Consider the following 27,589-nt stretch of genomic DNA (forward strand, 5'->3'; position numbering starts at 1 on the left):
TACTACTTCTATTATTATTTCAGCTGTATTACAACTTTTCACTTCATCTGACATGTCTGCATGCTGTCTCAGGCTTCATTGTCATTGTCACAACGAGTTTAGTTCCACTACTTTCGACCTAGCTGGTGTCACGATGTCCCCACAATGGGTTAGTCGTATCCCAGTCAATCCGATCTTTTCTCTCTTTTCCGCTGAATGTAGCTAGTAGAATGTAGCCTGGACTTGTGATTGGTAAGGATATATTAAGGATATAGTTATACCAACCTAAAATCTGACCCTAGAATGAAAAACACAAAACTGATGTCATCAACTTTGTCCGGGAAAGTAAGAACAAAACCCAAAGACGCTTTTTGCTTTTGAGTTTATCTCCCTTTTAATCAAAAGCGAGCTGTTAAATGGAGTTTTAAAGAATACAAAACAATTTTTCTTTAATTTTTTTAATGTATATATTTTGCAGATTTTCTTCAAACTGCACGTCCTGGGAATGGGTCTCGTCAGGAAAATTTTGATAGTACCATCTGATGACAGGAAGCATGTCAAGCAACTGTCAAGTGCATTCCTCGAAAGATGTGTGTGTATGACGAAAATTCGAATAACATTGCGAATTAGTAGTTTAAAAGGTTAATACAACTGCTCTAATAATAACCCTAACCCTAGCCCATTATAATATTATATGCATAATATTACTAACTCTAACCCTAACCATCTGGCCATTACACTGAGTATATGCGGTGACAGACTACAGGAAAGTCGATCAGGACAGCTTTTGTCGCATGCTGAGGATGCCTTTTAGACAGTTATCTCTGTATACTCTGTATGGTGCGAACCGGCTGGTCTCAGTGACGGATGACTATCAGACCATTATCCTCTTTGGTCAGACTGCTGGCTCCTTCGCAGAATTGGTCCAACAGCTCTGTGTGTAATACTCAGAAATATTTTGTAGCATTACATATTTTCTAGGCTTAAGTTTTCAATTGAAGATTATCAAAAGGTTTTTAGTTTTGCCCAATGGGGATAATTTTCGTTCTTTTATAATATTTTGAAGCCATTTTTGCCCAAGCTTCCAGTAGACTGAATTTATGTGAGTAGCACTTAGAAGGTGTTTTATTCATTAAGATTTATGGAAAAGATACAAACAGTTTAATTACTTAACATCATTCTGCGTTATCCACACTTTACTTCCTAAATTTAATCCTTTTTTTAATACTAATTGACTTAAACATTTTTATAACCGTTTTAATACAGAACATAAACATAAAGTAGAAAATCTTACACAATAACATTGCTAAATTGTCTAGTCCACCATTCCACCAAAAGATTTTAAAAAATCAAATTTTTGATTCTGCCCCAAGGGCGCTGCTATCTTTCAAAATTGGAGAGGAAGTAACTTTACTCTCCACATTTGACCCCATTATAAAATTGTCATATACACTGACTAAATTCATCGTAGTTGAGCACCCGCTTCTACATACAGCAAGACAGCACGGCAGAACTACACTATATAGTAACGGTAGTACAGAGGAGAGCCAATTTCCCGTATGATTCATTGTTCACAGAGGAGCAGGGCGTGAAGTTGTGTGCAGTAAATGAACTGCCTTTAATGGACTATGTGTGTGATAGGGATATTTTATATTTTTTGCGACGTTTTGTTTTGTTGGATCAGTTAAAGTAAGTGTGCGACTATAGGGTAAGCAGACGACAGGAGGCTCCTGACATCATAGTATCTGCATAGCTCCACCTACTTCTTTGTCATGGCCGTCGACTGTCACTCAAGCTATCAAATCTGTACCCATAGCACATATTAATTTTCGTTCCTTAACCTTAATACACCTCGCAAACCCTCCATAAGCTAAATTCTACACATGCTTCTTTCTCCTGCAAATTTCCTAATGATCATAACTACAGCAATCACAAAACTACACTAATGCGAAATACATATTCAGATTGTAAACTTAGATGTTACAAAGTAAGAATAGTTTTTCCAAACCTGGTTTAAGATAAACGTTGAAAATAAATCACGGAAGAGAGAAAAAGGTTGGCGTTACTACTCTTGTCTTCCGCCAAGTGGAAGCTTGGTCAAAATCGACATCAAATATTATTTGAAAAAAGGGAGAAATTAAAAGCATCTGATAATATTCAATTAAATATAAGTCTAAAAATATGTGTGATACTAAAAAAATATACTTTTTAATTCTTCTGTATTACAAATGTCATACACAGATAAGTAAAGTTTTCACAGCAATAATAATAACAATAATAACAATAATAATAATAACAATAATAAATTCATTTGTATAGCGCTTTTTCCGACTATTTAAGGCGAGCTCAAAGCGCTTTACTAAAAAGAAAACCACAAACAAAATAAGAATGGATGCTGGTCTCAAAAACAGTTGTAGAATCACTGTATATTATTTGCCTTTGCCTATCACAGTCAATAACTAATAGGCACAGGCAACACTGTCAAACTGCACTTCTGATGACGATGACTCATTGATGTTAAAAGTGATCGTCATCTTGTTTTCTGCCAGTGGTGGGAAGGTGGTGTCATAAGGTTGACTTGCAGGTGGAGAATCATACAGTTAAGATTTGGAACAAGCACAATGTTTTGTTACTGAAATTGTCTGACATAACTTTTGTCTGTCTTTGGCTTCTTGTCACTCTTGAATCTATAAAATTTACCAGCTACTAGTTTTAAGAAAGACATAAGTACATAGTCAGGTCAAAGGCCTCAAAAACAAGTTAGCCTTTTTCAGCATCAGCATCAGTTAACTGGGATTTGGAAACAGTTCTAAAAATCTTTGCTCCACAACAGAGAAGTTTTGTGCTTAAAATACGTTGCTATATACACAAATATAAAAATACTTTTTACAGTAAGGTTTTCCCAGTTACAGAGGAATACCTTTGAGTAAACAGCGGGCCGTACATCTGATTAACTTGTCACGAATGTTATGGCCACGCGCAAGCAGATGCTTCTGCATCACAAAATCATAGAATATTGCTGACAGTTGGTTGCGCTTAATCAAGCTTTTCTAGTGTTGAACTTTATATTACATTGGCAATGGCTTAGAAAGGCACTTGATCTTATGCTGTGGATTCCCTGGCCGCAGTTCTAGTACCATTACACTATCGATGAACTACTATTTCATCGCTCCATCGCTCCATTGCTGTCTTAACACTACACTTGAGTTAGTCGAGCATTTGATTTGCAGGTTGGACCACTCGATGTATCCTTCAAGTACTGACATTAGCTTTGTACTGTAACAGCACATTTGATGTTTCATGCAAGTGTCCCTAGTGTTACACAACACAATATCATGTTACCTTTACATTACACTTGCAGCATGTGTAAAGCTGCACTTTAATTATCGCCAGCAGTGGTGGAAGTTTGAGAAAGTACATACATCACAAAGACGAGTGGTCCTCCCCTTGTGGCTCGCTTCGTTCATGTAAACAGTAATACCCAAATCGTTCAGTTGCAATCAAGTAAGAAAGCTTCTCTTTATTGCCAACCATATTTTTGTGTTCATTAAGATAAATGCAATGTTTTTATCTATTTTGCGGATTGCAAAACCACTATGCATCAAAGATACGATTGTCACGAAGTCTCCTAATTAATCCTCTTTGAGGACAAGAAACTCCTGTTTGTGTGCATGCTCATCGTTAGCAAGACAGTTGATTGCAAGTGTTCAACAGTTATAGAACAGGTTTATGTGTGCTTGCTCACCAGCAATTGATTGATTGTATGCATTGTGTGCATGTTTATCAGCAGAAAGATCGCTGTTTAATACTACTTGGGGTCACATTGTGAACAGTTTATTTTTAGGAGTCATGAACTTCTCAGTTTGCTCTTTGGCTTCCATTCGTGAAGTTTCTTGAACAGGAAAATTTTTTTTATAGTTGTCAAATGTATCTTTTCAAATTACAAAAATTAAGCAAAATAAATACATCTTTTTTTGTGAAAAGTCATACAAGCACTCAAAATTAAGTTTGTATCAGTGCGAAAATCTGTTTCTTGTCAGACGTTACCAGTATAACCCAGATTTTACCAGTTCTGCTTCTCACCAACATCATCCAGTAATTACCAACAGTACTTATTTCTTACATCGCCCTGTTCTGGTTTTTGTTGTCAGGTTCGGCTACCTCCTGACAAAAGGTAATACCTTTGCGAGTTCTTTCTATTCGTCTGTTTAGGAAAGTTATAGTATATACAAGTCTACTTTAATCAGATCTTTTCGACGATAGCCCAGATGTTTCGTTGATTCTCGCAATATGCCGAGAGAAAGTGGTCAGTCTTCAGAAGAAGTCTCTTGGTTTCCCAGTCACGTGTCAGACAGGAAGATGTACAGTGGTCAGCAAGGAAACAAGTCTGGACACAGCAGAGGCACGTGTCCAACACGCAACCATCATCACCAGACAGACGGCGAGGTAGCGGACTAAAGCTTCGTGTCGAAACCTTTGTTGTCGTAGGCTGGCGGCGACTCGCGATCTCCATTCAGGAAGAAGGAGGCCTTGTCATGCGTGCTGTGCCCTGTCCGGCCATGATGCGATGATGACTCCTGAAAGATACGTCAAGGGTTCAAAGTTCATGAAAACTGAGAGCAGCATTCACTGTAAGACTACTGCTTACTGCATCTCGACATCACCAAACCTCGCAGCGGTGGAGAAAGAGTCCCAGTTGTGCTCATTACTTGTTAGAACCGACCTGGTGTATTGTATCTAGGTTTGGTTTGGTTTGGTTTGGTAGGGAAGTGTTTTCACCTTGAGGCGCTTTCGCGCTATGGGGGAGAGGTAGGGGGCGGAAACCTGGGTACCTGAAAAAAAGCCCTTCCAACAGGTGTCACATACAGAGTGGCACAAGACAAGATCTGAACCCAAGGCCTCTCTCTCTGAAATGATAGAAAGCGAGTGTTTTAACTACTACACTACTAGGTGCCCATTGTATTCTGTCTATAGAGTTATTTTTTCTGAAACAAGCAAAACATTCTGACTTCTGTGCCATGCATTCTTGATGGTGTTGTACATTGGAATGATCTTGTGTGTGTGGCAATTATTCTGACCAGTCCGATGGCCTTTGAAAGTTTTGCTAAGATTGTCGAAGTCGTTTGCGAAGATCACAGAAAACATTCAAGACATCAGAACTTTGGACAACACAGACTTGCCTGCCAATATAACTGCCCATACAATGGGACTTAGAGCACTTCGAAGGTTTGACGCTTCGGCACTTTGCCCGGTTAAAAAAAGACTTTATCCTGAAGATTTAACCCTTACCTTGCTGTGCGCCTCCAGCCGATCATGTTTCTTGCGGCCGATGGGTGGCAGCAAGGAGTCGAGATATTTGAGTTCTGTCTCCGTGAAGAAACACTCGATGATCTTGCGCACCACTCCCGTGAACACCACCTGCACCACACACACCTCGAGCTTGTAAACAACTGATACCAACTAGCTATGGTCTACAGTCTACAGGTGACACCAACCGCTTACAGGTGACCCAGAGTATTTTAAGATGGCAGACTGCATACAGCTGAGCTCAAAACTCAAAAGTGTTTTTAAATGACTACTGAAAGACTGGGACACTCTCTGATATCTGAATATGAACACTCTATATGTTATAATAGCCCCAGAACATCTGCAGTTAATGTGTATGTAGAACGTGATTGGTCAAAATTGTCCACACACACACACGCAGAACACACACACAGAGATTGAGAAAGGAACGGAGGGTGACTGAGACAGACGGCAGGAGGGGGAGAGAAGCTCACCAGAAGGGGGAAGATAATTGATATGGATTTGACTGACTTGACGACCCACAAGGCGACAAGACAGAGGATCTGAATGACGGTGAAGACGTGGACTCGCCAGAGCGGTACATGGCGCAGGTACTTATAGTCCGGCTGGTACTTGATGGGCATGAAGATGAGCAAGATTCGATCTATCAGCTGAAACAGACCGCACCACGTCAGCACAAGTCTTCCAAAGACTTTCGGAGCAGCTGTCAAACCTTATGCACTAGCTGGTAAGAGGACAGTTTGAACAGAGTATTTCGTAGCCTACAACACTCGGCTAAACACTAATACATTAGCTGCAACACTCGCTATTTGTAATCATGAGAACAATTCTTAGTTCACTCATGTTCCGTTGGCATGCAAAGACCTGCAAGCATTAAGTTGTGAGCTTTATAGCTACGTGTGTTTGAACAAGTAAGAGTGTGTGTGTGTGTGTGTGTGTGTGCTTGTGTGCATGTGTGTGTGCTTGTGTGCGCTCATGTGTGTGTGCTTGTGTGCATGCATGGTGTAAGTCAGATGTGCTCAGTGATGTCACTGATTCAGTAGAGGCTGACGTGTGGATAGCAGTCCTGACTCACCTGCATCCCCCCAAGAGCAGACCAGCCCATATAGAAAAACACTCCGTACAGGACTGGCATGGGGATCACCTGCGAGTATAATAGCAGTCAGGTCATACACTGGCATGAGGTTCACCTGTCAGTACAATAACACTGTGACTGGAGTACAATGACTCTATCAGGACATTCATTGATAAGGGAATCGTCTGTTAGTACAATAACAGTCAGGTAGCCTCAACGTTTAGTCTAATCATGAAGAAACGTGAGTAAGGGAAGTTATTGAGTCACGTGTTACTAGTTATTAGCTTTTGACACTGTTAGGAGACCTGATGCTGTTATGTCATAATAGATGTGACATGATAGGATGGCGTGACATGAGAATCGAGAATATGTGTGATATTTCAAAGAGAAAATAGGATCTCGTTGACTTATTCTCACTTTGAGAATGTTTGTAATGAAAACAGCTGCGCCGCTGAGGACACCCACAAAAAATGCGGTAACACGCTGTTCCCTGCAAATCAAAGCAAACATAAATAAATACATCGGATCAAATAACAAGTATGAGTATGAGACTGGAAGTGATCACACACAGACATGAAACTGAGGATGATCACACATAAATACAAGACTGGGGCTTTCACGGACATGAGACTGGGATGATCATATAGAGAGACATGAAACTAGAAATTAGAGACTAGGAGGATTAGAAATGATGATAAACACCCACAAAAGGGGGGGGCGGCATCATACAAAGAGATGGAAGTAGAGATGATTATACACAGTCATCAGACAGGAAGTGATCACATGCTGTCAGCAAGAGATACAGATATACAGATGACACACGTGTTGAGTAATGTGTCTGACACATTGTCTAGTAAGATGAAAAATATTTGTCCCTTTATTCGTCTCTGCCCATTTGTTTTTATCTGTTCATGCCGATAGCGACGCTGCAAACGACGATGACGTGTGTGGCCAGTAACCCACCTGACCCCCAGAAAGGTGGGCTTTTCACCCGGCGCCGCGCACTCGGAGACCTTCTTGAGGGAGTTGATGTGCGCTATGGCGTTGACTGTAGCTGCCACGTACCACGGCAGGCCAAGAAACGAGTGAATGGCCACCAGCAATCCCACCACCAGCAAGTCCAGGTGATAACCGCTACCTTTCTGCACACCACACGGCATTCATGACGTCATAATGTGGTCATCGTCTCTCTTCCTCACACACACGCACAGACACACACACACACACACACACACACACACACACACACACACACACACGCACACACACACACACACACACACACACACACACACACACACACACACACACACGCGCGCGCACGCACGCGCGCGCGCGCGCGCACTCATGCAAACAGTGGCACGCACCACAAGTTTGTGCTCTGCGCGGTTGACGATGACGGCTGTGATGTGCTGGTCCATGAAGATCAAGATGGTAGCCAGCAGGGCCGGCAATCCCGCTGCGATGTACAGCCACCAAGGGTTCGTGTCGGAGATGGGGTTAATAAACCAGCCTCGTGCTTCATATTTAGTCGGCTGTCAGCCACACATAAACAAACATCACACATAGTCAAATATTTACCAACATTCGCTCGAAAGAAAACTTCAAGGTAGATAACCTTGACAATCTGAATCTTAGTTTGATATTTAGTTGAACGTGTGCCCATCACTGCTTTCGACTTTAGTGAACTTCAAATTAAATGTCACAGGAACTGCAAGCAGTACGAAATGCCATAACTTTGCTATAGCAAATATGTGAAAAAAGGTATGACTAGCTCCCTTGTCATTACATGTCATTTGATTGTTTATATGACATTTTGTAAACGGTTAGGTAAAAGCGCCGATATACACCTGTAAGGTTCTTAGATGAAATAACGACTTACTTCTTTACGTTTTTCGCCCTAGTTATTAAACCAGTTGTCAGAAAAGTGAAATAACATTTAGTTTAGCTTGGCGACGATTATTCACTTCATTAATGTTAGAGTTCAGGCATGTGTTCACTTTGAAGGAATCGCCTGCTCACCTTGAACTCCGACGGGACGGTTAGTTTGGGTGTGGGCAGCCCCACAGCGGCATCGATACCCACGTTGACAAGGATGGCGATGAGAATAGCGAAGTCGCCGATAATATTGCGCACCTGTAATGTAAAGTACGTGTTGACAAGGTGTGAAAACAACCACTGTCGGCAGCACACAACGGCGGTATGCCTGTCGTGTGTACAGATTCAGCCTGTATATATATATATGTTTGTCATCACACAACAGAATGTATGTATGTATCACTCACAAAGGTCGGAAAGCAGGGCCAGGCGCGGAAGTCAACGAGGAAGATGGCGACAAAGAAGGTGGTTGCGAAAAGAATGACAGACATGAGAAACACGTCCGGTACGAAGCTGCTCTCGCACTTCCACGTCAGGTTCATCGCCTTGCACATCGCCTCCGTCAACGCCGAGGAGTCAAAGATCGTAACATTACCAGTGGTGGCCGTCGTCAGCGTGGTAGTGGCTGCGGTTGTGAGGTTGCTGGCGGTGTCGGTGAGGTTGCCGCGCGGCAGGTCACAGAAGCAGTGCGGAAGGTACACGTGACCCTTCTTCGGCCGCAGACGCATGGGGGCTTCCAGTGTCGCGATTTCCGCAAGCTGCTTGAAGGACTCGTAGATAAAGATGAGGGCGATGAGGCTGGCGAAGCACTCCTCCGTGAAGCGCGTCAGGTAGCGCACCAGAGCTGACAGGTTGAAGATGACCAGCAGAAGCAAGAAGCCGTCGTCCAGATGCCCACCCAGAAACGCAGGGAGAGGAAGTCCCAGTTGTTATCGCTGTGACAATCAACAGTCACCGTTGTCCTTCTTAGTTACTATAATCTACGGTATCTCCCAAAGCCACCCACACACACACAGGCCTGACGAGAGGGGGAAGTGATATGTGGGTATGGTGTACCCGGGCCCGCGGCTGTGAAGGCGGCCTGACCTTCGTTAGTGGATTTTTTTACTTTTCTTTTAAAGAAAGGTACTGCACTTGTCCTAAAGCTTACAGTCTAAATTACGTTACTGAATCAAATGTAGATATTGAAAATCGAATTATAAGCATATTATTATAAACTAGGAAAATAATTTACGATTACAATTACAAGGAGAGATCGTCAACCCCGGGGCACGTGCTGGCTCTCGGCGGCCCTGTACACACACACATACACAGATCGATGTACATCAAGCTGTCGTGAACTCCGGGAAATGAGCACGCGAAGATGGTCAGAGGTTGCGATTGCCGTTGCCTCGGGCTGATCGCACTCTCGACACCTCTAGCTACTCACACCGACATTTACCGTACACGCACACTTACACTGAATTGCTACTTATACTCCCCTTAACTCTAAGTCCCCATGCGTATCCCCAATAACAACACAAGGCAATTTAGTGTAATAACGAAATTATTAATGATCGAGAGTTTTCCAAATCAATTTACAAGATGATACTATTCCAAATATGACTGTTTTCTAGGTGTCCCCTAAACTTCTCTATCAATCACTCCCCAATCCCCTACCTCTATCCTGGGTACCTGAGGTTGGTGACCCGACTGACCTCTCTTAGTCGGCAGTGTTTTATGCTCATGTCCGGCTCGGCCTACAGGCGAGTCCATCGCCGCTTTCCCTCCTTGAGCGATCTGACACCCGCCTGCTTGACTTGCGGGGAAGCAAGGGTGCGACACCAACACTATAGCTCTACGCTAGTTTTCATATGACACAAGCACCTGGCATGAGCAGGTAAATATAACCCCCTTCTCTCTCCACCCCAAGTCATATTTACAGCATCTCATTGGTATCTATCAACTTTAGTTTTACCCTACTAGCAACAGTCAAGCGGACACTACTCAAGGTACCCTGTCAGTACTCAAGGTACCCTGAAAGGAGGTTGACGCCTGCGGTGACCAGAGGAAGAACTGGCTGACCAAAGTCAAAGACTGGACTGGTCACCCTGTACAGGACCTGCTGACTATCGCCCAACATAGATATCAATGGTGAGCCTTGACAGCTGCCGTGTCTATCCATGTACTTCACCCTCCCCTTAATGCCGATAGATAGATATCCCCACTGAGAGTGTCTGCTGCTGATGAGGACTCACTTGCACATGTCATAGATGATCTTCTCCAGCACCAGCATGGGCCCCGTGCTACCCAGGATGTTGAGTGGCTGACCGGCGAAGAGCGCAAATAGAATGCTGGATACGGCACCCGCGAACACACATTCCATCACGCCCTGTACACACCAACACACCATGTACATATATACACACTCCATCACGCTTGGTACACAGACACAACACACCCTATACACACCAACACACCATGTACATAGATACACACTCCATCACGCTTGGTACACAGACACAACACACCCTGTACACACCAACACACCATGTACATATATACACACTCCATCACGCTTTGTACACACAGACTCAACACACCCTGTACACATCAACAGACACAGTGTTCACCGACAACACGCCCTGTACCTTGTACATAAAAATACGCTGTAATACAATCTACTGATCATGTAGTGCCTATGTCTGTGATCTACTTACCATGTAGCTACCCGTGCCAGTACCCAGGAGTGCTCCAAATGTGACATTGTTGGTCAGCAGTGCCAGGAAGATGAAGAGAGTTGCGGGTAGACACTGGATGTGAAGCGCGTCCTTAAAGTCACTCGGGAACCAGGGTAGCTTGCGCTTGATGTCTTGGATGAGGCCCGTGAATGGTCTGTTGCACAATCAACAAACCTCCTTCAGCATCCTCCATCAAAATTAGCATCCGTGCGCACATGTACGCATGCATTCGTTTGCTGTCTGAGTGTGTGCAAGCGTGTAGTCTACATGAATGTATAAATGCACACATAATTATGCTTAGTTTAAAACAGAAAGCCCAAGTCTCAGTAAATGAGCTCAGCATGGTAAGCTGTTGATCGTCAGGTGAGAAGAAATGATCAGTTTCGGCTAGCCTCCACTCACCTGGTGAGTAACTCTGATAGCTGGCACTCACCTGATAGATAACTCCAGGTTGGGATCATCGTGGCCACCCTCATCGCCACCATCTGTACCATGTGTCTTTTCCATCAAAACTGCCGTCGACTCAACTTTTCGTATTTCCTGTGAACATAAATAAATCACAGCCTCTGTTGTGAACGTCAAAACCTCTTAATCTCATGCGTGATTGGGTAGTCACTGGTTATTTCGTCAGATGAAAGCAGCGATGAGTGTGATTGTGTGTGTGTGTGCGTGCGCGTGTGAAAGCGGTAGCTCACTAACACTCCTCATCCATGTCTTTAGGGAAGTGACTGACCTGTGGTGGTACTTTGTTTGGAGGTTCGATGCGAATTTTCGGATCCCATTCACCAGGTGGCAGCACTGTCACTTGCGCCACGAACTCGTCAACACCAGCGATCAGATCATCAAGATCCCGGCATTTGTAGGCCACTTCTCGAAATATCTGTAGTAAGTAGAGATTACAACGCGTGTGCATCATCATCATCAGCAGCAGCAGCAGGAGCAGTAGCAGTAGCAGCACATTATTAGTAGTAGTGGTGGTGGTACTGTTATTTACTAGTGCACACCTATATGAGTGTACGTGTGTGTGTCTGTGTGTGAGAGAGAGGAGGGCGTGCGCGTGCGTGAATGCCGTGGCTCGTAGCTGCAAAGAACATCATTTCATGAGAGGACCACTGAAGCAGATCACGTGGCACCACGTCATCTTTGGACCCTTGTCTTAGTTTAATCGAAAGTTTTATATGCTTTTTTTTACACAGGGGAGAGAAAGCAACAGGATACTAATGGTTAAGAACTGTGTTAGATCGACTGAGTTCTGTTTTCAGCCAATGGAGCGTGACATCTGTAGTACTGTCAGACTGTAGACTGTTGCGCCGCGGACTCTGAATCGAGGTTTGTTACATCGCCTAGTAGAGGTAAGAACTTTTTATCTGTGTAAAGCATTTTGGTCATTATAAGAATGATACATCAACGTATTAATGTATGTACAATCTTTTGATAATTTCAATGGCGCATGTGCGTATTTGTTTATCTGGCAATAGTAGAGTGTGATGACCATGCCTAATTAATTATAAAGTTAGGAATGAGAGTCAAATGCGTTTTAGGTAACAGGAAGAGAACATGTACTTCACAGTAAGATGCAATACCCTCCCCTAGGCGTATGCTGCATGTGTTGACACTGGGTCATTCCTGTTTATTCACACTACAGTTGATGTATATGCCAAACGTAGCTTATTTGTAGACGGTATTTGCTTATAGCTAGTGGGGTTTGTTATTAATTTTATTGTCTTGTGAAAGTCCCTTGACCACGCAGCCAATACACACGACATGGGCATCCAAAGGCAATCCTTGTGTTCTTTGTTGGAAGAACGCGAAATTGCCTTCAGGAAGTAGAGAGACACATTCGTTCTAAACACACTACATACACATCCCTAGTGTCATACCGCCGACATACACGATCGTGTTCACCCACCTACACTACAAACACATCCCCAGTGTCATCACCCAAACATACAACATCATGATGACCCCTTTCGTGGGCAGCAGCACACCCCTACCCACGCACCTCGTCGACTATCATGGTGGAGATGCAACGGCCCATTTCCCTCAGCTGCACGCCACTGCCCGTAGGACCCAGCAAGTAGAGGATGAAGCGGGTGGGCAGCGGTACCTCCGAGATCTCCCCTAGCTCCCGGGCATCGTTGAGGCGCATAAAACCGCATAGTACACTCTTGAGGTCCTCCAGCTCTCCCACCATGATGTTGGCCGTCTCTGAGCCCTTGGGAATCTTGCGCAGGAACCGCTCGTTCAGCTGCTGTTAGTCACAAAAGTAGAGAGAAAACACGGGAGGTCAAAGATCACATGAGGTGACAAATATGGCTTCCTCGAAGGTTTAGCGGACTATTGTGTTTCATAGAAATGTAACGGAGGTCAGTGAGCAGACGTCTAACAGCAGCAACAGAGCACTGGTTGTCAGTCACGACTGTGGGGCCTTTCCTTACCTTCTTCATGGCCAAGTCGGAGGAGTCCATGCTCTCCAGGCTTTGCTCACTACCGAAGTCAGAGGACAAGCTGATGGCGCTGTTGACACTCTTGAGGGTCTCGCCGTGCACTTCTAAGCCTGTGGGAGGGCATCAGAACGTCACTAACACAACGATAACAGCAATAACTGGAACAAATGCCTGATATCATGAGCAGGAAGTGCAAACATTTTAGCTCGGGAATCAATATAGCACCAATATAACAGTCATATAACGATATGAACTCTTGTCATTCACATGCTTCATACATCAACGAAACCATGTGTGACATTTGACTCAGCGCTTTTCATGCAATCACATCACACGACACAGCGTGACGCCACACCGACACTGGTTGTGACGTCCCGCGTGACGTGCGGCCACTCACTGACGGAGGAGCTGTGGGGGACGGTGTCGCTGGCCGAGTGCGTCACACCCTTGCGCTTGTCCTCGGGGCGGCCTCGCTCGTGTCGGTGCCGGTGCGGCTTCAAGGCCAAGGTGCGCACGTGCATGCGGAGCATGGGGTCCAGCAGGTCCTGGTCCACCCACTCGTCCAGGAACTTGTCTGTGGGCAGAGGATAGGGCGCGTGCTGTTATGTGACATGCTTTTCTTTAGGCGAGTGTTTAGTTCCCGTCATGTGTTCACGTCAGCTACACAATCAGTGTTATATGTTATAACTTTATTATTCTCATTTGCTATATGTTATGCCTTTATAACTCTTGATCGTATTTCAGTAAATTTCGCTAATGTGTGAATATTAATCGATCAGAAGAAGGGACAAAGTTGGTCACTACAACTGCTACTACCACAATTCGTTGAAGTACAGCTGGTCTCACAGGATCCACCTTTGGCGTAAGTATTTGATCATAAGTTAGTCCTGCCATCGGCAACGGAACTACTGAACTACTATCCATCAACATTGGAGCAGCACTGAGCCATGGACGACTTTCCCACAACTTCTTCACATGACGCTTTTAGGGAACTTCTGGACGAAATCTTTCGACCGAAATTAAACGATCACAATCTGTTCATTTGGACAAAGTCGACCCGCGTGGTGGCAGCACGTGACTTACCGATGACCTGCGACACGGAGTAGCACTCCACGTCTCGCAGGAACACGCCATCCGCCAGGTGTCGCCGCAGTTCTAGAATGTAATGCATGGACAGCGAGGCCACGTGCGGCTTGGACCAGCGCTTCCCTCCCTCTTCCACAGTCTCCTCGTACTTCACCCACCTGCACGGCGCGCGCCAGCACGCGTCACACACGCCATCAAAACACGTCAGACGCTAGGACACTTCATACACTCCGCGAACATGTTGACAAATCATCAAATACACATTATGACACATGTCAAGTCGTCACTGACACAAGGTCTACATGCTGAAACACACGCACATGTCACATGTCACTTACGATACAACTTTGTTTATCCACATTGGCAGTTCAAGATGGCGCTCGTGTTAGATACTACATACATATACAGTAGTGGAGACAAGCAGCAGCCTGGAGGAGAAGCTGTACAGGCGACAACAGGATCTGAGAGAAGACGGCTAACAGAAACTCTCTGTTATCTGTTTATTAAAAAGACAGAGAGTTAGTTGGTGGGATAGATGTACCGAAACTAGACTCTCCACCAATGAGGTTGCACAGAGTTAAAAGCAGAAGAAAAATCCGCAAAGAGAAGCCTGGCATGATGTCCGCTCCGCTCAGCCCGAAGGTGGATGCTAACTAGCGTCTCTCTGTCACACACACACAGACACACTGATATCATCAAATGAATTTTGCTTTGATGAATCGATGAACAAGTGTCTAGTTGGCAGGCTTGATAAACAGACGGCAATTCGCATATAGCCAGAAGCATGTGGTTTGAATGTCAGCAATCTGTAATGTTAATTTGTTACCAGGTCTGTTAATGAAATTGATGAACCTCCTGCCCCACTCCAAACTTTGCAAGTTGTCTCACCATGTAACAGCCCCACGCACACCACTCTCTCGTCACTCACTGCCTACAGTCGACACTCACTGCCTACTCACTGCTCAATGTCGACACTCACTGCCTACTGTCCACACTCACTGCCTACTGTCGACACTCACTGCCTACTCACTACTCAATGTCGACACTCAATGTCTACTCACACACCGCTCATATCACTCACAGACCACGCACACTACTCACCGCTCACTGCTTACTCACAACTTACACTGCTCCCCACCCCTTTACCCCAATCACCGCTCCTTCACACACACTACTCATAACCCCCCCACACTCACCGCCCACTCTCTCGCCACTCGTAGTTGTCTCCGCGCTTCTTGAGGATGCTCAGCTGACAGAAGACCGTGTGAGCGCGGTGCTTGAGGGACTTGACGCTGTTCAGCAGGCCCTGCACTTTAGTGGACGGGTCATAGGTCGAGTCCTCGCATATACTGTAAGACTCTGTCACCAGACATACAGTGTAATCTGTTAGAGTACAAAGATAGGGTTTCTGTAAATAAAGATATGATTAACACCGGTACCACATGTTTGTCTGTCTGTCTGTCTGTCTGTCTGTCTGTCTGTCTGTCTGCTGTCTGTCTGGCTGGCTGGCTGGCTGGCTGGCTGGCTGGCTTCGGGCGGACGGGCAGGCGGTCTTTCAACCTGTCTCCATGCGCATGTATCAACAATCAATTGTTTGCGCCTCACTTCTAACAGGTTTGCAATAAATCGTACTGTTTTCCATACGAGAACGCAAACAGTTTACACTGCAAGAACCCTCGTGGTTTACCCCGGAACACAATTCTATCAATGTACAGGCCAACATATCTTAAAAAAAACTGACATTATGCATCATTTCCCTATATGTCTTCTCAATAGACTTTCCTATATATCCTGTCAATACAACATCAACATAAACTGCTAGAAAAAAACCTCTTTAATCTCACATTCTGTCAAGAAACACTGTACTTATGCTGCAGAACACAAACAGTCTGTTTAGGGAAGATCTTCTGTCAGAACAGAGGTCATTGTTAGGTACATCGCATTCTCAAAAGGGAAAAATACATCTGTAAGCAGCAAGGGTGGAATTAGGCAACATGCGGGAGTCCACCATGACAGCAACAGAAATCTGCCGCCCATGGTTTGGGTTAAGACTTGACTGGTTAACATGGTTTGGGTTAAGACTTGACTGGTTAACATGGTTTGGGTTAAGACTTGACTGGTTAACATGGTTTGGGTTAAGACTTGACTGGTTAACATGGTTTGGGTTAATTGACCAGCACTGTCTGAAGCTGCCATCAAGGGTTATGATGCACTGACTATTTATACACACGAAGCAAGTAGAAAAGAACTGTGTTCACAATGCGCGCACGTGTAACACTCACAAAATGTAGATAATACACAACGATTCCATCCACACAAATGCACAAGAAACTAAATAAGTACCTAGGGGGTAAGCTTGTGTATGCTTGTCAGTGAGAAATGGGCCACAAGCTACAAAGTAGGGGAACGGGATAGTGGTCCGCATTGTGAGACACTGACAGTGTTCTTCAGGCCACTCTATTTGCTGTGGATCCAACCTGAACTGTCTGGCAGACACGATCACACCTTAAATCACCTTTTGTGAAGAGTCTGTCATCCCTATTAAGCGGATTTACAGCTACCTAAATAACAAACCACTGTTTACTCAGCCGAAACGCTCAATGAAAAGAAGATAGCTTTTATGCAGGGAGACAGAAAGTGAAGGAAAAAGAGAAGGAGTTGAGGGCAACGGCAAAAACATCTAGAGTGGAGTACAGAAAGAAGGTAGAGAAGCGAAAGCTAGGGCAACGAAAGGGAAGCATGGAGAGCCTTATGAACACCATGATGGGTAGAGAACAAAAACCCCAAAGAGTAAAGTGTGTAACTGACCCAATCATTAGTTACTGAGTTCAACACTTTCCATGCGCGGTTTGACCTGAGAGACTTCAGCGAGGAAGCAGATCATGTCTGCTCTTGACTGCCACAGTCTGTGAGGGAAGATGTTGTCAGAATTCTCTGTCATGTTAACCCGCGTAAAGCCCGCGGACCTGACCACGTGAGAGGCGAGGTTCTAAAGGAGTGTGCTAGTCGGCTAGGTGGTGTCTTTGCCAGACTTTTCCAGCTTTCCCTTGACTCTCAGTGTCCCCCGCGTGTGGCCCACATCAACAATAATGCTAGTGCCAAAGAAGCCTAATGATACAGAATTGAAATATTTTCGACCTGGGGCTCTCACGTCTGTTGTGGCCAAGTGTTTGGAGAGAGTTGTGGAACGTTTGATAATCTCTACTGTGGCTGATCCCGTGGATCCTCTGCAATTTCCCTACAAATCACTTTGGGGAATAGGGGTCTGATGCCACTCTCACTCTTTTAGATGCTATCCTATAACACTTGCAACCTCTGGCATCTATGTACGGGTCCTGTTCGTGGATTTTGCCAGCGCCTTTAACAAGGTCCAGCCACACCTTTTGGTAAAGGACCTACTAGACCTACTAGACCTCTTGATAGGATGCAACTGAGATTTTTGAAAATGATGTTAAATGTTAAGCTAACACTCCAACATGTATGGTGTTGAGTGAACTGGGTATTTTTCTGTATCAATTTTTGCAAAATGTAGGTTTCCATGTTTTTTTTGTATAGATTATATGTGGAACATAACTCTGGAATTCAAAAATTGTGCAACTTTCTGTTTGATCCAGTATGTAAACTATCCTTGTTTAGCTATATACATTCATTGTTAGATGCCTTAGGTCTTTCCTTCATCTGGAAATTTGGATGTAGTTTTTATCTATGTCAGTTTACGAATATTGTAATGCTACGTTTAAAAGATCAATTTATTTTTTAAAAAAACAAAGACATAAATATAAAACAATATCTGCACCACTTACAGGATGTTTAAATAATATTTTGGTTTTGGGAACTACTTAATTGATTTGTCCCCAACTCTGAGATCAAAGCTAATAAAATGTAGTTAAGCTCCATCAATTGCCTATTCAGCAATAGTGATGTACCTAGATATGTAAGAACATGTCTACTGTGTATCTAGACGAGGTAGGTGATGAATGTCACTGTTTGCGTGTGCTCACCCTTTGTTAACTGTTTCACGGAAAGCGCTGCTCCCAGTATACTTTGGACATCATCCACATGAATTTAAATTCCACTAGCTGATGAATATTAAATCGAAAAGTATACTTGTTAACTTATGCAAATTTATTCAAACTGCATTATTACTGTTTAGGTATATATATATAGTTTTAGTATTGTGTATTCATCTATAAATTTTGCCATATCGTCACCATCCATTGTGAGATTATTGTGTGATTATTATATTACTTAATTGCTAAAAATGCCCCCAGGGCTGAAAGCCAATAAATAAAATGTTTCAAATGCTTCAAATTCGGGAAACTTTTTTCGCAGTGAAGCCACAAACGTTCATGGTTCACTTTCATCGCCACTCACATGTTTGAAAGATCGACAGTGTCTCATTCATCCTCGATAGGATCATATCCGGAGATGACAGATGGTGGTGCATTGGATGAGGTTCATGTGTATGTGTGAGAGGGTATAGGTGCGCTATAATGTCTTTATATGGGTATGTTTATATATATTATGTTATGTTCATATGCATAAATTATTTTTGTGAGCAAAAGAAAATGTTCTGTCCTGGATTATGCCTGCTACAGAGAATGAAGATTGATTGTCTAATGACATTATTCCTCCAATAAAAACTGAAATTTTGAGACTAACTCAATCTCTAGAGTACACCATTACGATAAGTAAGAAAGTTGTAAAGCTTCTACACATTCGCATTAAATCCTGTGCCGTACACCAGTTGTTTCAACCAGTCATTGGTCATTTCACGCAGCGGTATGTTTGACTGTGATGACAGTTAATCATTATAAAAGCGGTTAATAAGATAAAACAAGCTCACAAGACATCTGTGTTGTATGGGGACTTTCTAGGAGGCAAAGGGACAAGCATAGAAGCTGTAAATGAGGGCAACAAGCTGTGGCACAGCGAGGTCTGCAGCGGGAGGGGGAAGCGTGGACACCGCAGGAGGAAGCTACTTCCCCCTACACTTTCTTACCCTCTCCTTCATTCTGCTCGCCCTCCACGTGGGGGCGATCTGGCTTCTGGGGCATGCGCACGTTGAGGTACATGGAGGAGCTCTTCCGCATGACTGCAATGTAACAAGTTCACGTGACCGTTTACAGTAGGACACGTGTGTCATCACGTGCTAGGTGTACCAGTTGCTGCGGGATCATTGCTTCGTCAACTTACTACTCACTAGTTTCAAGCAAAATAAATAAAATAACATGAAAAGGTTGACGAGGGGTGACATGTCACTCCTCCTGCTGTATTGTGAGCACATCATACCTTGGCTCTCCGCCACTAGTGTACCTGCACTCCTCTGCACTCCCGTAACACTTCTTTACTTATACCTGCCCCGGGGACCTCTTACGTGCCTTGAAATGCATATAAATACTGATGAGCACTTTTTACACAAATGTTTGGTACGCTAGTGGCAAACAACATGGTTAAAATTGTTTAAAAAGCTTTTCTTCTGTTCTATATTTTGAGTGTTCATCGGCCGTGAATTCTTGTGCCATCGTGTCGTCAAGTTTTGAAAAAGACAAAACAACAGGCATGAAGCTCGTGCCAGGAGGCTCGGGAGCTGAACAGGTTTTGTGACTGCTTGTTTGCTTGAATGTTCGGATGAGTGACGTTTTGGAGGGAGGAAAAGACTGGGGCTGCGTAACCCAAACTTACTTCTATCTTTTGGAATGGCCCATTGGTAGCCGACCCTTCGGACAATTCGTTGCTGTCCATGGTTTGACCACCAAAATGCTCACAGGACTTTCTGCAACCATACAAAACAAAAGACGAGTTACTCGCAGGTTCTCCTACACCCTGCATCCCATTAGACTGCATGCAAAACAAAGTATTCACTCATAAGAGCGGTTATAATCAGGAAAGATGACTGGATTGTGTAGAGTCGTTGGCAACTTTGACTGTAGCCTCAGGGGCACCAAAGACTTTGCTGTTTAGCTCAAGCCTGACAAACACTTAGCGTATAGTATTCTGTAACAATGAGAAAGTAGTCAGGCTTGAGTTTAGCGGCCTGGAGAAGACTGCTAACGGGAAGGAAGTAGTCTGTCATTCTGTCTGTTGTCATTGTATGAGGCTTTCTCTTCTCAAGACGTGTCGCTACCCACTGAGCTACACGGAGTCACACTGTTACGCTGAGCCACTCTAAGCTACGTACTCGGCTACACACGATTTGGACAGTGTTAACTACTTGATTAACTCATATTTCTAGAGTATAATCCTCATAACAAGTTTCAAAAATTATCCAGATTTTCACAAGATTACATATTAAGATGGAAAATAAGTTCTTGTCCTCATGGAGCAAACCTACCGCTGGGTTGTCTCGCCGTTGGTGTCCTCGTTACCCACGTGGTTTTTTTCCACTACAAGTAAAGGTGAAGAGCGAGCTTGTATACCAGTTCCGTTATTGTCATACTCTGAGATCTGACCATCGTCCGCGATGGTTTCATCGCCACAGTGTGGGCGTGAGAAGTGACTTCTCTCAAGACCTAGTGATCACAGCTGTGGACCAGTCGACCCGGTCACACTCAAAATTATTGAGATGATGCTGTGCTGCTTGGGTCTGATCTCCACCAGTCTTCCTCCTTATGTACTGACACGCCTGCCGGGGGCCGGGAGGGATGCCGGGGGGGGGGGCTGAGCTGCTATTTTCACAACAGGTGAGAACACCAGTTCCTTGAGTACTCGAGCCTTTATTTGCCCCTCCTTGATGACACAGTTCCTTGATTAGCCGCTCCTTGATTAATTACACCTTGATTAGCCACACCTTGATTAATGACACCTTGATTGGCCGCTCCTTGATCACACAGTTCTTTGATTAGCTGCCCTGTGACAACACGGTCTTTGGTCGACAACATCTTTTGTTTGACCATTTGTTGTACTTTCAGTAATTGCGCCTTAAAATCTCAAATGCTGAGTAGTCACTATTTTATAGTCATAGCCATAGTGTGACAGTCATAACCATAGCCAGAATGTGATGTTCTGTTCGAGCGCGTGTATGCGTGGTGATGGTGGGTCTGGGTGTGTGTGTGCATAGGTGTAAAGTAAGTGTGGTGCTCGTGCCTTCTCATCCAATGGAGATTGCCTATTCCTTCGACAGCGGAAGCTCACCCCTGTGTGTGTCCTGACCTCTCCATGGCAACGTGACCTGTCACAAGATGTTTGACCACTGCTTGCCTGCTTACACCTGCTGTTGGCAGCGCGTGAGATGCAGGCCTCGTCCTCCCGACAGCTTTCTTCAGCGGCTCAGCTGGCATTTAACCCGGAACTGAGTGTTCAGACGCCCTGCTGCTAGGCTGCCTTCTACTTACACCACAAATCCTCTGTCAGAGGTCCTCAAACACGTGTATGGCAGCTGTTAAATACATGCCGTCAGTTTTTAAAAGATTTCGAAAACATCTTCAGTTATGGGAAATGAAAATGGAGTTCATTTCATAAAAATGACACATTGTGATTATTTTTGTGTCTGTGGTCATGTCAATACTCGTCATTTGTCTAATCCTGCCTAATTTGACTTCTTTTCTTTGCGGAAAGTTAAAGTCTACTTAGTTCATTATTTTGTTTGCCAACCCTCTCTCTCTGCCCTTTGATCCTGTCCTCAAGCGCACTGTACGCTGACAGCTTAATAGTAATAATAAATATACAATTTATAAAGTGTATACTCACACTCCTACGGATTATGCTCTTAGCGTTCAAGAACAAGAACGAAACACGGACAGAATACAAGGGACAGAAAAAAATAATATATGAACTATAAAAGAATCAACAACTAAGCTAACGAAGATAATCAAATACAGACAAGCACAAAGAGGGACCAAATAACAAGAACAAGAGCTCAGAATAAAAGGAAGGGTGTGAAAAAGGACTAGTATTATGGGAAAGGTTGTTAGAAGTAATGTTTACAGATGTAATGCTTACGAGAGCTGATAATGTACTGCGTCAGGTTGGTGCACCATTCACAACATTGCTAGAGTTTCTCGTGGATCAGAAAAACTGTTACTTTAGCACGAAAAGTTCAGACTTCCAACTTCCGAATAACTCGAACTGTCGCTCTGATTGGTGTTGACGACTGGCAATGTTGTGAAAGGTGTACCACCGTGACGTAGTACACTGTTAGCGTGACGTAGTACACTGTTAGTGACTCGTTGATCGCAGGTACGAATCGCGTACTTTGGTAGCGGATAATTAGGCATCAGAGTTCTGTACTTTCAGGAGTTTGTGAAGAAGGTATCCAGGGCAGCCGGCAAGCAAGGAGTTGCAGTCAACAAGTCAGGATAAAGCAAACACACAGATAAGAAGTTGGTAGCGCGGGTAGACAAAATGTGACGGATGGCGCTGATCTTGTGTAGTTCATAATAGACAGCTGTCACTTGTCTACCATAACAGACTGACAGACAGCTGTCACTTGTCTACCATAACAGACTGACAGACAGCTGTCACTTGTCTATCCATAACAGACTGACAGACAGCTGTAACTTGTCTATCATAACAGACTGACAGACAGATGTAACTTGTTTAGCAAGAGTCATGTGTGCACTGACAATGAATCACAGGCTCCTGACGGAGGACGATGAATGTAAGGTGAATGGACGTCATCCGAACAACAGGTACCCTTGGTAGTTTCATATTTCATCTTGTCAGCAGGCTATCGATAATGTGAATAAAAGATTACCGGCGTTACGTGCTGGAGACCCCTGACCTGTACCTTCACAGCACTGTCCGTGAGAGATGTCAGGTGAAGTGTTAGAAACAGGAACACTCCAGTCTGCACGCAGCCTCTAATGAGAGTGCGACCAGTGATGGCCGTGATGTCGTGACCACAGGGCCTGTCGCCAGCAGGTCGTCTTGACGCGTGTCCGCCATGCGCTGGCACTGGCCTCTGATAAGGTGCGCTGTCCTGTCTGCTTGATGAGTAGGATGCACTGTCTTCTGTTGCCTGGCCTCTTGATTAATACGATGTACAGTTACCTGGACATTTGACAACTGAGAAACTAATGCCGGCCACCCGTTACATAGAATGCGATTTCCGTGCGCTATTGCTATGTAGTCTAGTGTGATTTTTTGGCTTTCATGTTGTTTGGGCTTTATTTCTTTGTTGTCTTCCTGTCTGCCAAGTGCTTGGTGACGCTTTCCTTGTTACATACATCGGCAGTGTACACACAGTGGACACACACACAACTCCTTCCGCCCAGTTCGTAAACATCCATGATAAAGTTGATAAAATGACCCCGAAGTTGAGACAGTACTGTTTTGGGTTGTCAATTCTTGGAGAACTTTTCTTGCTGGTGTTACTGGTGGTGAAGTTTGTTATCGGATAAATGGAGAGAACAGACCGATCACAAAAACAAGCCACACTCTTATTTGACCATGATTCCATCCGAGAGCGGGATAAACACGGTGCCACTGGCTCTACCAGATAGATGACTGGTAGCGATGATGAGGTTTTTTCTGTCGTGCCCAAACGGCAATGATTTATTCTGCGTCGTGGGATAAAATGTGGTCATTGTGAAAACATAATAGTGTACACACATGTTCCGTTGTTGTCGGAAACGCCGTTATTCGCGGCATGATAGGAAATATGCAGCAATATGCCCAGCGGCCAACTACTTGAAATAATCTCGCTTATCAGTGTCGTGATGTTCTGTAAAATAGAAGACCATCTCTGGCGGCTTCCCCTCGCATGTGTTGACATAGGATGAGAGAATTTATATGCTACAGTTTTTTTGGTAGGATTTGTAACCTATGGATTAAAACTGACGTCTTGGTGGCCGATGACAAGTTTTTGCTGTCTACAGGCGGTTGTCTACACGCCCGTTGTTTCCCGAGGATGCGTGCGGCGGCAACAAGCTGCTAATTATAGTCCTGTCCCTAGCGTGACGTGGGCGACTGGTCCCAGACAGTGGCTGACAAGCCACGGAAACAGCAAAACACGATCTGGTTGACAAAGGGGTGGGGGACCTACCACTTTGAGTGGAGGGTACCCATGCACGTTCGGTCTTGCTAGTTCTTCGCGTGATGAGCGACGGTCTCTTGTGACCAGCAGCAGATGCTTTTATTTGTTTATGTCTATACCTTGTGACCCGCTGTTCTAGCACCTGTGTGTGTTCACACTTTGTAGTGCAAACATGTCGGAAGAGACACAACTGTGTGTCCACCCCATCAAGTGTCACTGGTCATCGTATGCCGGGGAGCATGCAGTCGGTATAATACTCATATTGTAGCACGCGATTGTTTATAGCACAATGTGTTGAAAGACTTCTGTCTTTCTTCACACTAGTTATCAGCAAGACAAGGTTCTGGAGTCTGGATTATTATCTCTGTGACAGTTCCATTGCTAGGACCAGGTAAATCGCAAATCCACAGACTTAGTTCTCCAAAGTTCTTTGTTTTTAATTTGTATTCTTTGTTCTAATACTTAATGTGTAAGTTCAGTGGGTCTACTTTGTAAACAGGTTCGGAAATACTAAACTAGAACTTCAAAGTGAATAGTACTTTTGAAGACTTAACGGCAGGGATATCTTCTGAGATATATAGTCATCTTGCCATTTAATCACTAGGGTACACATTTAACTGCTGTTTTTACGATGTAACCGGTAAAACATTCCATACACTTTATTCACTCCGTACATTTTATAAGACACAGTAAGATACAAAACTTACATCTGAGATGATTAACAGTAAAACATAACACACATTCTGAGCTATTTTACATTTTTATAATCAGTAGGACACAATACACACATTGTTTGTTGTTACAGGGTCAACATAACTCAAGGTCTGACGACATTTTTCGTTATACTTCTGCTACTGATATTTTATTACATTAATATCATTACGCTTAATCTCATGTGAAGCTTTAGTCCAAATTGCTCATGGGAGTTTTTAATACCACTCGAAATTCCTAAGCCGATAGTAGCGATTTATTTGTCTATGAGAGCAAGCAATATAATATTCTCGTAAACACAACATTCCTAGTTCTTGCCTGGGACTCTCCTGTGGATGAGAGGCAGTGTCTACACACCAAGGTCTACACACCAAGGCGTCTGTGAGGCTAACCCTTCTTTTCACCGTAGTAATACATATTTGCTTACTTTAAATAAAACTAATCTTTCGACTCCAACACACAAAAAGGTCTTAATATGTAGGATCCAGCATAAAAATAAAAACTAATGTACGAATTAGGTATGGACTCCAATTTACTAATTAATGACTAAACTGCAAGATACAACGTGCGAACTGATGGTAATCTCTAGGCTCTAACATAGGAATGAATACAAACCCCAGGAGTGTGCTGGACTGTTGCACTTGCAGGCTTTGTCGGCAGCTACCTCCAGTGTCAGCAGCGAGATTATCAAATACCTGCTGCACTGATGAGGCCGCGTGAGATCAATCATGCACGCTCCCCGTCCCCTCCTATGCATGTCGTCTGGCTGGCCATGCGGAAGGCCGTATGGCCACTGTACTACAGGCTGAACCAGGTGTCGACAGTATAATCTGTCAGCGTGCACTGCGCTCGAAAACCTGTTATTAGAGTCTTTACGACACACGTCCAACTCCACCCGATAGTGTAATGAAGTGTATAACACCCTGTTTCAGACTTCATGATACCCTGCTGCACTCACTATGACAACCTATACGACAAGCTTTCGGAAGCTTCACAACACCCTGTTACAGACTATACCTCTTGAGAAGTCTGTACTGTAGTGACCAAGTGTACTCGTACATTACAAACAAAAACTAACCTGAACCTGCGAATTAATCCGACTGACAGGCAGCCCGCCAGAACACGAAATCCAAGAATTTTCAGTGGAACTTAATGACCACGAGGCTCGAATATCAATCAGGCAAACTGCAGTGTTTTCGCGTAGATATGATTTCCATACACATTTAGAAGCCACAATAATTCAGGAGGGTCCCGTGATTGAAGTATGTAGCTAACTCTGTTTCACATATTTGGCGAAGATAGTCAGTAAAATCGTAAAAACCATCGACTACATTGGAAACTACCGAGGCCGAGCTGTGGGTTAAAGTGATAGCTGGCTAAAATAAAGTGCTCGCGTGTGTGTGCTGTTAAGTTGTATAGACTCACCAGCACTGTATTTCTTATGTTTAATTTTTTCCGCTGTGTAAATATGTATCAGAAACGCCTCTAATTACTGAGGGATGACAAAAGTACCTACCGTGAGGGCCGTGTGGCTCTGAACCCAGTGGCCAGTACGTCCAGTATGTCCAGCAGGCACACCTGTCGAGTACAGGTGTTTACGTAACTATGTCCCCGTCGCTCCACGCACGTGACGACGGAAGCTGTCACCCCCGGCTGCTGCAGCAGTTGATGATGGTTCAACAGCCCAACTGGAGATGCCAGTGACGCACGCAAGACACTGTCACGTGACTTCCCAACAACAGCCACAGCGCCTGCCTGACGGCGAGGAGCTAAGTGATCCTAACAACGTGAGCTCTTTACTACGGGCTATGGAAATGTCCCCATGTATCGTGATGGCATCATCATACAAATGGTCATAACATCCTGGCACCTGCGTCCTTTAGTAATACTAAACTCAACTCACGTCCTTCCCCAGTCCACTGTAGACTGAACACCGATCTCTCATTGAGCCAGACGTTTTATAAAAGCCATTGCCACTAAAATAAGCCGTCATTATGTGACTTTATAAAACTGACCAAATGATGATCGGTGTAGACTGATATACAGTCAGTGACTTGTGTCTAGCACGACCAGCCAGCAAGGCATATACCACGCATGCGCAGACGAGAGGTCGGCCGTTACAGGGGGACTGAGAGGCGCGTGTGCTGCTGACTCCCTCGTCCTGCATGGTCAGTTTGCTACCCACGACAGTCGTCCGCATCTCCTCCGACACGAAAACATAAACAAACACCAGACGGCACGAGGACATCGCTGCCGCAGGTGTTAGTCCCCCCTTTCCCACCCCACCCCACCCTACCCTCCACGTAACCTGCCTTAGCGACTAGGGGCTGAGGTTTGTGGCCACGCGCTCATAGCCAGCTACTTGATTGCCAAACCGCTTATCCTCAACACCAGAAACCTGAGAGCTTCT

At 44.3% G+C, this 27,589-nt stretch overlaps 1 protein-coding gene across 1 annotated transcript; it reads right to left on the bottom strand.

Annotated features, from left to right (window-relative positions):
* Positions 1 to 1,088: 1,088 nt before the first annotated feature.
* On the bottom strand, positions 1,089 to 26,821 carry LOC112564666 (electroneutral sodium bicarbonate exchanger 1-like). Its single transcript, XM_025239637.1, is given in 22 exon segments — positions 1,089 to 4,556; positions 5,269 to 5,397; positions 5,760 to 5,936; positions 6,362 to 6,430; positions 6,779 to 6,851; positions 7,325 to 7,503; positions 7,729 to 7,896; positions 8,384 to 8,497; positions 8,647 to 9,122; positions 9,125 to 9,174; positions 10,477 to 10,610; positions 10,939 to 11,113; positions 11,393 to 11,499; positions 11,693 to 11,839; positions 12,962 to 13,210; positions 13,398 to 13,516; positions 13,804 to 13,980; positions 14,490 to 14,650; positions 15,689 to 15,851; positions 19,495 to 19,587; positions 20,178 to 20,268; positions 26,696 to 26,821. Coding segments are annotated over 20 exon segments (3,081 nt in total). The 5' UTR covers positions 19,586 to 19,587; positions 20,178 to 20,268; positions 26,696 to 26,821; the 3' UTR covers positions 1,089 to 4,433.
* Positions 26,822 to 27,589: the final 768 nt, after the last annotated feature.

The sequence above is a fragment of the Pomacea canaliculata genome, linkage group LG5 (genome assembly GCF_003073045.1).
Source record: "Pomacea canaliculata isolate SZHN2017 linkage group LG5, ASM307304v1, whole genome shotgun sequence".
Taxonomy (NCBI): domain Eukaryota; kingdom Metazoa; phylum Mollusca; class Gastropoda; order Architaenioglossa; family Ampullariidae; genus Pomacea; species Pomacea canaliculata.